Source organism: Mytilus californianus, unplaced genomic scaffold, assembly GCF_021869535.1.
Source record: "Mytilus californianus isolate M0D057914Y unplaced genomic scaffold, xbMytCali1.0.p SCAF_4, whole genome shotgun sequence".
Classification (NCBI taxonomy): domain Eukaryota; kingdom Metazoa; phylum Mollusca; class Bivalvia; order Mytilida; family Mytilidae; genus Mytilus; species Mytilus californianus.
In genome coordinates this window covers 84655933-84668731 of record NW_026262690.1, presented here as the reverse complement: position 1 = coordinate 84668731, position 12799 = coordinate 84655933, and the positions used below count along the sequence as shown (strand labels likewise).

At 30.7% G+C, this 12799-nt stretch overlaps 2 protein-coding genes across 9 annotated transcripts in view; one reads left to right on the top strand and one right to left on the bottom strand.

Annotated features, from left to right (window-relative positions):
• Positions 1-12799, bottom strand: part of LOC127738752 (echinoderm microtubule-associated protein-like 2) — a 107469-nt gene that overhangs the window by 82258 nt on the left and 12412 nt on the right. For 4 of the 8 annotated variants that reach the window (XM_052250102.1, XM_052250101.1, XM_052250106.1 and 1 more), the window contains exons 2-4: positions 9756-9905; positions 5946-6162; positions 557-607 (exon numbers count right to left, since the gene is read on the bottom strand). In XM_052250102.1, coding sequence (XP_052106062.1) covers positions 557-607; positions 5946-6162; positions 9756-9905 — 418 coding nt within the window. Of the gene's footprint in view, positions 1-556; positions 608-4504; positions 4535-5945; positions 6163-9755; positions 9906-11286; positions 11338-12799 lie in introns of all 8 variants that reach the window. The other 4 variants (XM_052250107.1, XM_052250108.1, XM_052250103.1 and 1 more) reach the window with 3 other exon arrangements.
• Positions 11453-12799, top strand: part of LOC127738761 (uncharacterized) — a 40750-nt gene continuing 39403 nt past the window's right edge. Inside the window, exon 1 of the mRNA XM_052250122.1 lies at positions 11453-11480. The gene's annotated coding sequence lies outside the window, so the exon portion shown is untranslated. The remainder of the gene's footprint in view (positions 11481-12799) is intronic.

Below are 12799 nucleotides of genomic sequence, written 5' to 3'. Positions count from 1 at the left end.
GTTCTGAAACATGATTTTTCAGTTCTGTAACACAGAAAGATTCTAATGATTCAATGAGAGTGAACAAAACATTGCATAACAAGTTGTAGTGTGTTACTACAGTTCTTCACTTTTCAGTGTTATCACTAGACATTTGAATATGATCTATTTTTTTTTTAATAACTAATTAATCCTTTATCTAAAGTTAATTTATCCAGATCTACAGATAAGCTACTTATATAATCTACCAATAAGGAATAATAAATGATACATAAATCTTTAAAGCAATGAAAAATAAATCTGAGCATGCACCAGCTAATATAGTTATATATATATGATAAAATCCCATAATTAAGAATGACAACAAAATGAAAAAAAAAAAACCAAAACAATGAACGAAACCAAGCTTCAATTAGCTTATAAAGTTATAAATGATACAATTCTTGAAAGCAATGGATGCAAAAACCGAGCTCCGATTGGCTAATAAACAGCAGCTACAATATAATTAATAGATGGAAGCATAATATATAAGTAGCCATACATGTTACTAGAGATAAAGGTATACAAATCCTGTTACCCTTGTTTTTGTTGAGTCCGTGATAACAGATTGGTCTGTGATACGCTACGTCTACAATGAAACAGGCCAACATGCTAGAGATTACAACACTGTAGAACATGCCCAACATGCTTTATCAAAAATACAGATATACTGATTGATGTTCTTATTACGTTATTATATCATGCTATATAAATTATTTTTAATATTGTTTGAGGTGTAAATTAAATGTCATTTTGAAGGGTTCATTTCCTTTTCACTTCCCTTCAGACATAAACCAGTATCTGATCAAAACTTGAGATCAGAAACAAAATAAATGGAGATGTACAATATATTACTTTTCCTAAAGATACATGTCTTTAAAGAATAAAGTCTTGTCGAGAAAGTTACTCCAACACTGCCATTTTTCTGACTGTGTGAGGTTTACAAAATGACTCTACAAAATAAGTCTTCGTTGAGAAAAAATGAGATTAAAAAATACCAATTAATAATAGACCTTTCACAGTTTATAAAACAAAACAGATCAATAAAACAATCAGAACTTATGTTGAAATGACCTTATATTCAAAACTGTATATGTGTCAGTCCCAAGTCAGGACCCTGTAAATCAGTGGTTGTCCTTGGTTACTCTCAATATTGTTACTAGTTTATTGTTTTGTTATAAATCAGATCTTTGGTTTTCTTGTTTGCATAGTTTCAGATTTTGTCATGTTGTGGCCTTTTATAGCTAAGTTTTGCTCTTTATTGATAGCTGTGCTGTGACCTATAGTTGCTAACTTCTATTTCACAAAGTCTCTGTTTGGATAGTTGTCTCTTTGGCGACCATATACCACATCTCCTTTATTTCTATATATGTGTCAATAGTTGTTGTGTATCATATAATGTTTTTTCGTTATTTGGAGAGTTGTGTGTGATGATAGTAGATCTTTAACTGTTTCTGTAAAATTTACACACAACTTCTTTTTAAAATTGGAATGATTAAAAGCATGAAATATTGTACAGACACACGTTTTTTGTTCTAAACTGTATGTTGCGGTCTAGATGTCTTATGGTTGTTTTTGTTATTTGGTTGCTGTCTCATTGATGTATACCCCATATCTCTTGTTATTTAAATGTGGCAATGCAAACATTTCTTTAGGTTTTCCCTGATTGGTATGACAGTCGAACAGGAAACATCACACTAATTCAATGTTTTTGTCGAAATTTGAAGTTTAGACTTAAGCTTCGCTAGACCTACTGTCCCATATAGCCTAGAGAATTTGAATATTCAGTTTATTTCAAATAATAAGACTCTTCAAAAAATTAGAAACTTTTCAGTGAGATCTAAAAGCCCAATTTGGAGAAAAAATCTTCTAAATTCCTCCTCTTTCATCAAAATTTTTCCTATCAAAATTTACTTTTTATTTCAAAACAAGATTTGTTTATACAACACATACTGTCTTAACTACCTGACATGACGTATTAACTAAATAATTTATTAATGATTTGATTCATTTTAAGGTTGAACGAATTGTAAGCATTAATAATAATTGATAATTTTACTGCTAGAAGTACAGATAAAATATTGTGAAAACAACACAACATTTTCCCCAGGGTGAGATCTCCCATTTTTAAGGTTTGAAAAGTTTGACACTTACGATCATATCTAGGACAAGTTCTTAATTTTATAGCACTTTTTATAGCTTTATACTTTTTTTCTCATTTAGTTTTAATTTTGTTCATCATTAATGGAGAAGAATCTGATAAACCTTGACATGACTACATAGGAAATTAACACTACATATGCTGTATAAGTATTTATCTCGCCCTCAACAATTCGACCTTTACTGAAACATTAATTATTCATAGACAATAAATCAGGAACAGACAATTAATTGGTGCTCATTAGGTAAACAGCAGTGGCAGGTATCTTAGGTAACTAATGACCTTCCTTCATGTCATCTGCTATTATTTCAATTTCAAGGAGGCACATGATCACAGCAAATTAAATTAATGTTTTTTTTTTTTTACAAGTTTCTCGATTGAAGTCTTGAGATTTCCAATAAAGACAAGAAACCAGTAATTAGACATTTTGTAAATATTTACTTGTTGCCACGCAAAGTAAGTGAAATCAGCCGATCGAAAATATCAAATATACATTTTTGATGAGAGAAATATCTCAAGGGTTAGCCATATAATGAGCTATTATTTTATCTTCTCTCCATGATCAATTAATATTCCGGCCCTTAAGGCTACTATACTTATGCAAATATGGCTAAATTCCAACAACTGAACAAGGACATTTGAAAAACAGCATTTACATGCATATCATCAAAACTATTGAACAAAACAGGCAAAAGATATCTTTTAATATGAACCATACCAAATAAACACCAGCCAAAACATGTTGCACAAAAATACCTCTGAACAGTCTTTTATATGAAAATAACAAGGCTAGGAGAAATTTTTATGGTTTCAAACCAAATTTCTAACTTGACTATTAAACAAACAGTACAAAAAATTTGTTTATTTTAAAAAAAATAACTCATTATTTTATCCATGTTTTAGAAATTTTGAGCAGATGAAAATGGATGAAGGATATTTGTCTAGCGAAAAACATTATTTGCTTGCATATTCAGGATGACAATCATATCTTTTTTCATCAAGTTCATACTAGACCATAATGCCCATATCATTAGAAGTGTAGAAGTAACTATAAATACCAATGATTTAAGACCATTTTACCCTGGGCAAGAATCTTACTGAAAGTTGTAAATGGGATTCCAATTAATTTACAAATGGAAGATACAAGTCTTTATTAATTATTAACAATAATTTTATCAGACTATTAGTTTATATCCATGGACAATCTATGGAAACGAAGGTAGCACAATAAAACGGTTTCCACAGTTACGATATTGATGTTTGTTACATACATTTGTACTAATTAAAGCTTTACCTTTACAGAACTTTTGAATGAAAATTTTTGCAAGAAATATTCTTCTTGATTTATAAATATATTTTTCATATAAAACCTAAATTAGTGTTTTCCAAAGAAATAATAAAATTGCTCCTTTGAATGTAAGACTTTAAGAAATAACAACCTATTTTCCATAGATCTATAGTAGAAGAACCAGAAATAGTTTCATGAAGTTTTGTCATTGGGTTGCTGTCACATTGTCATATATCCCACATTTACTCTTATTCATATTTACACAATCTAATAATAAAACCTCAAAAATTTGCATTTTATTTACACTAACAGGATGTCAGAAGATGAGAAAAATTACATCATCAACATCAAAGTAAGCTTATCCATAGACAGTGATGATATCACAGATGTGATCATTTTCTAAAAATTTCCTTGGTGAGTTCTAACAACAAATTCTTTTTCATTCAACCTAGTAGTCATTTCCTTTAACAAGCAACGACTTCTGTTTGCTACACATGTACTTTGTATATAATTCTAGAAACTGCTGGAAAAAAGTAATCATATAGGAAAACCACTCTTATCTTATATATATTTTCTTGCAACTTAACATTTTTTTCTTTTCAAATTTCAATGAAAGCTATTTAAAACAAACCATAGCAATGGAATTCAATTATTCATAAAAAAAACCTTGAATCTCCAGCAAATTTAGAGGAATATTTTATCTTTAGCTCTAACAGAATACAATATATGTACATTTTACTAGTTGCAAGAAAAAATACAGTTGGGAATATTTTCACTGAAACAAATTTACAACCTTAAATATAATTCAGAAGAGTAATACAAGCTTCCTTTGATATGCAAATGTAAAGCAGAAGAGAACAGTATCGTTCATATACAAGTTGACAAAGATAGCAAATTAGCATGCTTAGAGCATACATGAACTTAAACAGAACCGATATGCATGTACATGTATTTTCGAGCAGAATTTGACAATTAATTAAACTATCATTCTTTGTATACATGACAACGAATTATCAGGCAAAATAAATTTGACTTACTATTTTTTGTTTTTACGTTGAGCCATTTTTCTGTTCACACAATAAATACCCAGATAATTAACATATAGATTTTAGTCACATGATCTCTATTCGTTATGAATGAATGATCACATGACCAGTAATGTGACAGAAATTAATCAATAGCTCAAGAGAACTGTAACATACAACATAAAAAAACACATCTATATACATGCAAACAGTAAATTAGTAATTCCCATGTGAATAATATATACCAGGCTATAAAGTATTTATCTCTGATCAAATAAATGAGGAACAAACATATGGAATTTAACTTACAGCAATTAAATAGAATATAACATGGACAAACAGTGCATTTAGTATATAATTTATGAAAATAATAAAGGTGAAAGATAATAAATATAATTATCTGCAAATTTTCTTATATATATTAAATTTCAAATGTGAGATATTCTAAAGACATTGTTGCTTAGTAAACAAAGCTAGTAACAATGAACTTATGAATTAAGTTGTAGCCTGGGGTAAATTAATATCAGTGATCACGCTTAATTTCACACACATATTTATAAATGAAAATTATTGTATGGATTTTAGTGTGTATTGCACACATGAGTGTTTCATAAATTACCTACATCAGTTTACACTTATATCAACAGTAAGGGAAGCTGAATACATATAACTTTGGGAGCATTTAAACAAAGGACGAGCATAAAATAGACAAAACCATGAGGGATTGTCAACCAACGTTTTAGTTCCATTACATACAATGTAATATTGACAACAAAAAAGGAACTTCATAAAATGGTTGAATCTTCTGAGGAAGACATCACATGAGCCCCCTGCTGTTTACAAATAATATATTAAAGCAGAAATGGCAAAGTCCTTGTTTTGATAAGGGAAACTCCAGAAATCAAAACATACAAAAAATCAAATACTTATTATAGCAGATAGCACAAATTCATGTTCGGTAATCTGTGCAAGTTTGGTTGTATTTTGTCATGCCGTTTTCAAGGAGTTATGGTTTTACAAACTGATATAAGCAGAATGGGCAAGTTGATGTATTGATATGGGAAATGGCAAAAATCACACAGATCAAAAATTTAAAGTGTAGATGCACAACTTCATATCCTGATGAAGACTATGTGCAAGTTTGGATGAAACCTGTCTACATGTTTTTAGGGGGTTGCAGATTAAAGAATTGTGGCCGTGATGACGTGCATTATGACGACAGTAGTATTCCCTGTGTGTTGCCCCAGCAGTATTTTGTCACAATGAGGTAGAAAGCCCTTACAAATGTCAGTATAAAAGTTGTTTGAAGATCTTTATTCAATTTCTTCAAGCAGGATAAAGATGGCACTAATATCTAACTACTAATAACAGAAAGTTTACAAATGGCATTTATATCTGAATCTTTCCCTGCTCCAAAAATAGAAATGAATTGTATGTAAATTAATAAGAATACCTGACTTGATGAGATCCATTCAATTCTGTAGAGTTTGTCATTGAGCCCCATTTCTTGATTGGAGTTCTTGACTTGGCTGAGGATGGCGGTGTTGAATGTCTAGTTGGTGGTGTAACGTACACATTATCTAATGGAGTTCGTCTTGGTGTTCTAGAGGTTGTTTTGTGAGGTGTAGAAGACTTGAATACTGGTTTGGTAGGAAGAATGCTGTTCTGTGCTGAAATTTACAATAAATATAAAAATCATGCCATATTTCTAATTTTTTACTCCATACTTTTATAATTTAGTTTCTAATGGTATTTAGATTTTAAAAGATAAATAAAGAACCTTATCATTTCACATTTTAGGGGATTTTACAATGCTGAGGCTTTAAGTAACATGCATCTATTATCTGTCATCTCTAAACTTAAATAATTTACTGTGAAGAATATATGCTTTCTAAGGCCCAAAATATATATATATATCTGTTTCCTCCTGACCTACCCATGATTTTCATGCCTAACCTAAAACATTTTTGGTTAAGTACTGTTATATAGTCCAGACATTTTTCTTTAAGCATTGTTAAATTCCAGTCAATTTTCCTATATAGTCTGTGTAAAACATTTTCAAATAAATGAGAATGTGTCCCCATGGACACAGATGATGCCCCCTTGTGTTTTGTGGTAATAAGCATTGTGTACAAGTTTCATAACATTTGGTTGAGGCAACTTAAGTTAGAGAACAGAAAATAAAAATTTTGCATTTCTTTTCCATTTATAAAGGGACATAACTCAAATTCAAACTTGATCTGTATTTTGTGGTAATAAGCATTGTGTATAAGTTTCATAACATTTGGTTGAGGCAAACTCAAGTTAGAGAACGGAAACCAATTTTGGGACGTACAGACGGAAAGGGTAAAACTTAATGCCCCCTCCGCTACAGCGGGGGCATAAAAATAAAATTATTTTATCTACCTACCGTCCAACCAGATTTTTTTTTGACTGAAGGCAAGAAACAGTTATATAACTAACCCAACTACAGCATGGTCTAAGACCTACTGTCACAATAGATAATTAACAAGATGGATGTTTAATGACCAGTAGCCAATATTACATTCATATTCAGGTCGAAAACATGTAAATGTCCCAGTTATACATCAAAATATCCTGTTTAAACCTTACAGAAGCACTATGTCAGATTTTTACATACTAGTTTTTTTCTGATTTCTAGCCAAAAAATCTTTGATTTTACTCCTAATTGCTGTGTGCTTAGCAAAACAGTAAATATTATTTATAAAGTCTTTTGGTTAACAATTGCAACAATCAAACTCACAACTCCTCCAATTTTCCATACTGAAATTTGTAACAAGCTGTTTTTTAGTAATATTGTGCTACTGATAGCAAGTCCTCTAATTTTTCTAAATTTTATAACCTGATGTTCAGTGGTTGTCGTTTGTTGATGTGGTTCATAAGTGTTTGATGGTTTTACACTAGTCATAATTGGGGCCCTTTATGGCTTGCTGTTCGGTGTGAGCCAAGGCTCCGTGTTGAAGGCCGTACTTTGACTTATTACGGTTTACTTTTACAAATTGTGACTTGGATGGAGAGTTGTCTCATTTGCACTCATACCACATCTTCTTATATCTATTATATGTTATTTTTAGAAACAAGTAGATGGTCAGATATATAATTGTCTGTGATTCTGATGAGATATAATATATTCTTATTCAATTATTTTTTTTCTCAATACAGATATTGACCAATTTTTTTTTTTACTTCATCTTAAAAAATCTATTTTAAAAGTGGGTGTTGTGAAAATCCATGGATGGTACCAGAGGGATTCGAACCCTCAATCTCGGGATCTAAAGGCAGTGCTCTAACCAATTGAGCCAAAGAAGATATTCCATAACTCTACCTTTATATCTCAAGGTCTACAACACTCTTCCCCCTTTTCTTTATTCGGCTGCGTACCATCCATCCGAGCAACTCACAGGTCCACTACTGTACAACCCCGAGACATCTACCCGGTACTCGGAAATCCTCTGGCCAGTTCCCTGCATGCCACCTAGACATGTCCCGGTCATCCTATGACCTAGTCAACCCTCATGACCATATCAAACTGCCAGGCACTTATATGTACCATAAGTAGATGCTCGCCATTGTTGTGAAAATCCATGGATGGTACCAGCGGGATTCGAACCCTCAATCTCGGGATCTAAAGGCAGCGCTCTAACCAATTGAGCCAAAGAAGATCTTCCATAACTCAACTAGTTAGGCTACCTTTATATCTCCAGGTCTACAACAGTGGGTAAATTGGTTTTTTTTATGGAGAAAGGTAACAAATCATAAAATAAAATTAAGTTAATCCAAAGTCATTTTTGTTTACAAATCGGCAAAAAGTAGCAATACAAGACACTGTTAGTTTAACCTTTGCATCCAAAAATGCTTTATAAATTTTATGTATTCGAAGTGCTTTTCTGGATTTGTTTTCATCAGGAACGCATCAACTGGCTTCACTGAGAAAATCTTAAATTTAAAAAAAAAAAGGGGTTTCCAACCCACAGAACATACCCCCCTTGATCCACAAATGCTATAGGGAACATTTTGTCTTAGTTTAATATTGCCTGCAGACCTAAATAGTTCATAAAAAAAGATGCTCCAAGTGTTAATGATGGATGAGGTAACATATGTGATAACTTTTCATAAAAATCACATATGCAGGCATTAGACAATTGATTTACTCATCATCAAAGATAGATGTTTGACTGTCTGTCTGGGAATTTTTGCAATAATTGTCATCCTGGATCAAAATCGATATATATGTAATAAAAATTACATAATTTTAACCTTGTATATAGAATTTTACAGCGTTACCTTTCAAGTAATAACCATAAAACTACTTTTATTTCTGCATCAGATAAAAAAAAAATGTTTTTGAGACGTTAACAGGTTTAAGATTTTTATCAGTTCAAGAGGAATAACTCAAAGCTAATCTTAAGTCAAGGAATTTTAAGACTGTAAAACCATTGTCAGCCTACATAAACACACCATAAAGAGCATTTAATTTATAGACTTCCTATTGTGAATAAGAAAAGAAAACATATTTATGTTAATTCATGAATTTTGATAATGGTAAACACCAAGTCAAGGTTTTATCTTATTTCTTCAGATATGCTGTATTTACATAACAAGGTCTTATTGTATAAATGTAAATGAAAATAAGAAATTTAAACCATAATCTACTAGTATATCTGAACAAATTCAAACAGAACAAATTTGTTTTGAATTTAGTTGTATGCAATTTATGAAGTCAAAATTGATTTGGGAAATGATAACTTTTATTTCTGTAAAAGGAGACTTTGAAGTATGTTGATTATCTTATTTTTTTTTAACAAAAAATTAACATTTTATTTTTTTTAAATTCATTGAAGTGAAAAAACTTCACTGAAGTTAACCCAATGCAGTCATTATCTGTTGCTCAAAGATGGCTGCATTAATGCCTTAATGTCTAGCCAATGACAAATTGTCGATCAATCATTCTGAATTAACTAATAAAGCATAAATATTTGCCTTTTTTAATAAAATTGTTCTGCCTGCTGAAATTCACTTTCTATCTCAGAGGGCACCAATCAAAATCCAGTATTTGTGGCACATTTTTATCATATAAAATATCATTCTGGATAAATTGAAGTGAGATATCTACAACTTTCATCCTGGTTTAAAATAATATTTCATGGAACAATTATCCTTTATCCTATATTCCTTGTAAACATTTATTTCAGACCTCACATTTCTTTTCAAAGAATATATTTTGTTTAATATTTTTGCAAACCTTTTTCTGCCTCTACTTGATTTAATCTCCTTAAGATATCAGCAACAGCGCTTTTAAGACAAACTATTTCGTCTTCTTGTACGCGAACTTTCTTTTCCAGGTATGTGACACGTTCACACACTTCCACCTGGTCCTGTCTTAGCAGACCATCTACAATCATACAAATGGTCACATGATATTAGAGAAAGTAATACATTGTACATGTAAATAATATTCAAAACACATATGCTCTTTTCAAGACCATTTGCATGAATATTTTTTGTGTGTAATTATAACTTCTAAACATGCTAAATGAGTGAATAAAAGACATATCGTAAACCTACTTTTTCTGCGACTTTCACAAGTGGAAATATAATGCAATTATAATAATAAATTGTCATGAATATGTAAAACTTGGATCTTCTCTTATTTCAAAATATCAAGAAAATTTGAAAATCATTAAATTAAATTACTGCAAAGTTGGCCAGAAAGGGCTAAATGCGAAATGAAGTATCCATTAAAATAAGTTTGATTACATTAATTAAATCTTAATCTTGTAATCAACATGATGAACACAATATATTGTTTGACTAGAGGTGCCCACTAGCCCTTTAACTAGAAAAAATATTGAAATTATGTCTTTACATGCAGCTTGTGCTTCTTTTTCTTTTAAGTTCAAAATCTTATTTTCTTTATCAATTTCAACATATTTCCAATGTTGCATGGTGAAACTTAATACTTCTATAAATTCCAGGGAAAAAACATGCCCAAGAAGTATGGGTACAGAAATAGAATCATTATAGTCATGCCAGTGCTTTTCCTTTTTTTTAGCAGGAAAATTCTCCCCATTCATATTCTACAAAACATCAAATCTAAAATCAGGCATTCTTGTTGACAGCATGTGTCTTTGTACATGTACCGGTAATGTGAATTTGTTGCCTCTAATCTGGTTTCAATTTCAGGTGGGTTTGATTAACCCATTATTTGTTGTGCCAAACTGCTTCCAAACTAGTTTTAAATCATTGCTAGTTTTGCATTTGTTTCATGAAAACTGGAACCAGTTTCCTAAACTTATCAAACCTTATCATGTGGAGTGCAAAACCTAGAACAAATCCTTGTAAGAACTTTTGATTTGTTTCACAACTGGTAACTGAAACCTGTTTTATACCAAAAAGTAAACCATTCAAAAACTTCACCTAACTGAAACTTGTTTGATTGCAACAAATTCACCCTTAAGCTAGGATGTCCTAACATCTTTAAAGGAAGCTACTTTCACTTTTAAGCAAATATGCATCCAATGTATTTAATATTAGTCAATAAATTACTGGTTTATGCAATGTTCCCCCTTTATAAGGCTTTTGCTATAATTATGTATACATGTATATATGTGTTATATAAGGCTTTTGCTATAATTATGTATACATGTATATATGTGTTACAAGTATTACATTGTTTTAGTCACTGAATCTTCCACCTATTTGTATTACTGATACATGTGTGTATTAGGATATGTAAATCATACCTTTGCCACACCTTGAGAGATCCCCCTTACCTTGTTTAGGTTCACTTTGATCCTCCATTATTTACAGGTACTAATACTTGTCTAAACACAAACTAATTTCATTAAAACATCTAAAAAAATCTACAAAAGCTGAATGCCGGCAAATGATATATGTAGGTCAAATATAAGTTTTTAAAACATCAGGTAAATTGTACAGGTGTAAATAACTTTACCTGGATTGACAGGTATGTATCAATCAGATAAGTAATTAAAGGTGACAATTTCATTAAAATGGTTTTTAAATAAGGTGATATCTAAATAATTATATTTCTATAGGTTTTTTTAGGTTTTATCAAATTTTGTTGACATTTTACAAGATAATATTTCAACAAAATTTTATGCATGAAGGGATCTGTTTGTGCAAATAATGAATTACCTACCGGTAGGTTAATACACATAGTTGTTTTTATTTTATTGTCTGTACTTGTGTATTGATGTACATATTCGAACTGTTACTACACAATACCAGTGACAAGTAATTAACCTCTCCAAAACACCAGTATTATGTAGTAGATGATTACCCAGCCTGGGGTCATCGTCCTAATGAGAATAAGCAACATCTTGATTAAATTTGGAAAAATATTATACTATTTCTACATAGAAACAGAGACATATAATACAATGTATTATTTGTCTCTAATAGAAAGTATTGAATTATTGAATTTCTGGAGATAAAGTGTATTTTTAAATCTCTAATTACTTTTAAATTCTGTGATGTTTTCATAAATGTGAAAATTGCCACGGGATTGATTTTGCAAAAATTAAAAACTGACATTTTGAATTTTGATAGCATTATTGGTATGCAGCATTTCCTGAAGTCATAATAATCAACCTTGCAATAACAAATGCATGCAAAGATTGCTGAATTTACAGTAGTTAATAAGATTTTATGAGTTTGTCACAGAAACTGTTTTATGAAGGAAACTCACCACTTTGCAATTTTAAGGTATATAACAAAAATGTTGAATAAAGGAAGAGAACTTTATGCTAAATGTATTTTTTGCAATGTTTGAGAGGGATATTGTATGTTAAGCTAATTTTTTTGCTTCTGCAAAATCTGACCACAAAAAAATATCTCAGATCTATAAAATTAAACGTGTACACATCCCATGTCCCCATCCCATCCTCATATTCATTACGCTAGTCTCTTCAATTCAAGCTTGCATATAGCTTAATTTGGCTTAATTAGCTCCGCCTAAACTTTAAAAAAAAAGATCTCCCTCATGCATTTTGCAAATTTCTGTTTCTGGGTTAAAATATGGATTGCAGTCTAAAATTTAATTATGAATATCATTGTACAAAATCAGGATTTTTCTCTTTAATTTTTTTTTCAAATAAAAAGCAAAAATTAATTGCATAATCATATTCAGCAGTGCTTCTTCATATTGTCTGCAAAGTTTTGGATTGCACTCTCAAAAATCATGACGATACACCAGAGACAAAGAAATTTCATTTCAAATGAACAAAGGGAGATAATTTTATACCTTTATAGACCTTATCCTTT